The sequence below is a fragment of the Nelumbo nucifera genome, chromosome 4 (genome assembly GCF_055504915.1).
Source record: "Nelumbo nucifera cultivar China Antique chromosome 4, China Antique-T2T, whole genome shotgun sequence".
Classification (NCBI taxonomy): domain Eukaryota; kingdom Viridiplantae; phylum Streptophyta; class Magnoliopsida; order Proteales; family Nelumbonaceae; genus Nelumbo; species Nelumbo nucifera.
In genome coordinates this window covers 97,103,708-97,107,804 of record NC_142652.1, presented here as the reverse complement: position 1 = coordinate 97,107,804, position 4,097 = coordinate 97,103,708, and the positions used below count along the sequence as shown (strand labels likewise).

The window sequence follows — 4,097 nt, the reverse complement described above, 5'->3', positions numbered from 1 at the left end:
GACTTAATGGGCCTAAGAACCATTTTGAACTGGGCTTAAGTGGTTTAATTAAAATGGGTTATTTTGGTTTATAATCTGATTGTGATTAGCAGTTGAAAAATGTAGCCTTTATCAACTTGAGAGTCCAGATCTAAATACAAGATTTAGATTAGAAAATCTCATTCCTAATCAGATTAGGAAGTTGATCCTGAAAGGATTATAAATAGGGGGCAAATTCCACAGAGAGAATTCATTCATTTCTGCAGTCTTTTCTCCCCCTCAGCTCTTGGTGCCATCCCAGTTCGATCTCCACCTATTGGAGTGTTCAAGAAATGTTCTTGTCATTGTTTCTTGGTGAAGAAACAATCAAAAGTCGTGCTCACACCACCTTGCTCGATTCTTGGTGAAGAATCCCAGATTCTTGCTGATCCTGCTTCAACATACGTTGTATCATCTTCAGTGGAGGCGAATTTGGTATTATCTTTGGGCATGAATACCCATGTCAGGAGTTCATTTTTACTTCGTATCAGATATATCCCTCACTTTCCTTTTAGTTTCAGATTTGGTCCAGTTTTGTTTCAAGAACGAACCTTTAAAATGCAATTTTCTAAATAAGGAAATACGATTCTCGAATGGAAGAAAAAGAAATTTTTGAAATTTCGTCAAAACTTTCTGTAAGATTCGACCATCCATATGATGGATCTCCCATCCCTTTACAAGAGTCTCATATTGAAGAAATTGTTCCTCCAAGTATTTTATTTTCTTCAATGGTTAATAGTGACCCACCCATCATTATGGGTATTTTTGCTAGTTTTTGGGCACTCATGTGCCTTATGTCCCCACCAACCACAGCTGATGCACAAAGACAAGGTACTAACCCCTCACCATCCAACGTCAATTTTTAATGACTGTTACATAGTCGACAATGAAGTGAATATAATCAAGAAGAAATTGTTCCTGATAGTCTGAATATCCGTTTTACTGTCAAGGTCACCGATACATTTCGCACCGAAGAGTCAATAAGTGATTTTGGTTGTTTTATCTTCTGACCCATCATGCCAACAAAAAAGAGGTTAGAACCCAAAAAAGAAAAAGGAAAAGGCATTTCATTTGATTCAAATTTGCATATAACAAGATGTTAGCAACAAAACTTCCAACATGACATCTCAAACATGTCTCTTACTCGTTGATGTGGTCATACCTATGAGACGGCAATCATGTCTGAGAATGGGAGACATAGATAATGTCAGAAGCTTCGTTGGTGGCAGATCCAAACTGAATGCATGCAAGCTGAAGTTAAACTTGGGACTGGGATCATGTTACCCACAAACCACAATGCTCAACTTAAAACAAAAGTTCAAAAAGAAAGAACACAATGGAAACTGAATATTTACAGTGCAATCACTTGATAACAGAACTATGTTATAAATATTCCGGGTTCAGGGGCTGGAGAATGTATTTCCTTACTCGAGCAGAGCAACACAGAAGAATAATACCAACATAAAAACTAACTAAAGCACTTACATAGAAAGCCGTAAAAGAAATCAGTCCCTCATCCCTTTCTCCCTCAAACATCCTACTTGATGCCACAGGAAAATTCCCCCGTTGACACCCTTGGCTGGTCAGATCCACACATAAGTCTGGGTTTCCGGCAAATGCTCCCGGAAACCTCCAAAACCTTTGCTCCCTCGGTACAAACCCAGACAAGCAGTTGTAGGACAGATTCAAAAATGTCAGATCCCGAAGCCCTGAAATGCTCGCCGGAATCTGTCCCGATATCGAATTATGGGACAAATCCAAAGTCTTTAACCTCCACATTTTCTCTAAGCTTCCCGGAATCTGACCCACAAGGTAATTGTATGATAGATTCAAGTACTCCAGACCCTGTAATCCAAACAGACCTACTGGAATCTCGCCATGGAGGAAATTTGCGGATAAATCGATTCCGACTGCAGATAAGAGATTGTAACTGAAACCCAATTCATTGTTTCCTCCTGCAGCATTTGCAGAAACCTTAATTTCAAGCTCGTAGGTTCTGCTGCTGCCGCTGCTTACTTGGCGATTGTTGAAATATGAGCTGATGTTGAAGTTTCCATCTGGTATAAAGCCGGAGAAATTGTTGCCCGATAGATCAATTGATTGAACTGATTCGAATGAAAACAACCAATTTGGCAGGACACCATTGAAGTTGTTTCGAGCAAGGGAGAGGAACCTGAGGTTAGACCATTTAAGGATTGCATCGTTTAATGTGCCAGTGAGATTGTTGAAGCTGAGGTCCACAATCTCGAGTGACTTGCAACCTGCTAATGTGAGCGGAATCTCGCCGGAGATCTTGTTGTTGCTGATATCAAATATCTTCAGACTGTCTAATGCGTCGAGCTCTGGTTGAATTTCACCGGAGAGATTGTTGTTATTGAGCTTCAGTTCGAGTAACTGAAAGCACCCAACAATGTTGAGAGGAATTGAACCTGATAATTCATTGTAAGAGAGATCAATCGCTTGAAGATAAGTCAGGTTTCCTATCCTTGCTGGAATTTCTCCCGTAAGGAGGTTGTGAGACAGAAACAGTCCTTGCAAGCTCTTAAGCTCAGTAATACCCAGCGGAATTTCACCCGAGAATAGATTGTTCGAAAGATCGAGAAGCACAAGACCTGATTTCTCTGTTGTTTCTGCAATTTTGGTTGGCAGAGAACCCGATAGATTGTTGTAACTCAGGTCCAAAACGAGAAGCTTGTCTGAAAACATGAGCATCGGAGAAATTCCGTACTTAAGACCATTGAAGGCCAATTTCAGCTCTGTTAATGCTTTAATAGCAGAAAGACAAGTGGGGATTCCTCCCACAATGGAGTTGTTAGCGAGATTGAGAACTGTGAGAGATTGAGCAGCAGAAAAGAAGCAAGGAACTGTCCCCGAGAACCCGTTTGAAGCGAGATTGAGATGAACCAAGGTTTGATGAAAATCACGCAGGGGCCCGAACAGCAGATTGTTGGAGATATCCAAATACTTCAGCGATTCAAGGTAGAATAAGTTCTCAGAAATCTCCCCTCGAAACGAATTCATCCCCAAGTCGAGCTTCCGAAGCTTATCAGAGAAATTCCCAATCCAACCTGGAATGGGGCCTCCCAGATCATAATTTTCTCTCAGCACCAATTCTTCAAGTTGCCGAAGCTTCATGAGCTCATCAGGAACACCACCTCGAAGCGCATTGTTGCCAAGATTTAGGGTTTTTAGACCTTGAAGATTCCCAAAACAGGCAGGAATAGAACCGGAGAAGTTGTTGTGAGACAGAATTAGGGTTTCGAGCATGGAAAGTTGACACAAACTGGAATCGATCAGTCCGGAGAGATTGAATGATCTAAGATTGATGGAAACGACTCTCCCAGTACGGTTTTCGCAGGCGATTCCGGTCCAGTTGCTACATTTGAACCCAACCCACCTCGCCAAACTTTGCTTTGGGTCGTTAATGGAGGATCTGAACCTGAGAAGAGAATCTCTGTCTTCAACCTGTAAATCGAGCTCTGGTTCTTGAGCTGCTGCTACGAAGTTGAAGCTCAGAAGCAGTAAAATGACTGAGAAGGAAAGTAAATTAGGGATTTTGCAGGCCGGTAAATCCGAAACCCTGCCTCTTTCTTCCATAAATGAGCTCAGCTTCAAGCTCTTGAAAAAACAAAGAGAAAAATAAAAAATCCAAGAGATAGAGAGAGAAAGAGTGACAGATACCAAACGCAAGAAGGAGAAACTAAGAGCGGAGAAGAAGCTTAACAGAGGTTGAAAAGGGGTTATACACAAAGGTTCTATTCTCTCTGGATGTGAACCGACATTCTTTTTAGAAATCGCCATTAACGGGTCAGTTGTTCCCTTAAAACTTAATTAAAATAAAAAAGGCGATTTCTGGGCTTAATATTCTTTTTACTTTCGCATTTTTAATGGGCTTAATATTCTCTTTTCAATCAGCTGGAATGATTTTAAGATGCAGTCTGTCCACACAGTCAGAATGCGGCCTAACCAAATGAAGCAAACAACAACAATTGCAATTGATTTCGAGTTGGATCTGTTGTCTGTGAACCAAACGGACGGACTCTAAATATAGGCATATAATTATTTATCAAAAAATAAAA

The 4,097-nt window shown here is 40.8% G+C and overlaps 1 protein-coding gene across 1 annotated transcript; it reads right to left on the bottom strand.

Annotated features, from left to right (window-relative positions):
- Positions 1-1,068: 1,068 nt before the first annotated feature.
- Positions 1,069-4,097, bottom strand: CLV2 (Leucine-rich repeat (LRR) family protein). Its single transcript, XM_010277667.3, has one exon. The coding sequence runs from the start codon at positions 3,817-3,819 to the stop codon at positions 1,402-1,404; it is 2,418 nt and encodes an 805-aa protein (XP_010275969.1). The 5' UTR covers positions 3,820-4,097; the 3' UTR covers positions 1,069-1,401.

Bases quoted from the DNA above. Each gene is read 5' to 3' on its own strand.
- CLV2 (XM_010277667.3), bottom strand. From the start codon at position 3,819: ATGGCGATTTCTAAAAAGAATGTCGGTTCACATCCAGAGAGAATAGAA.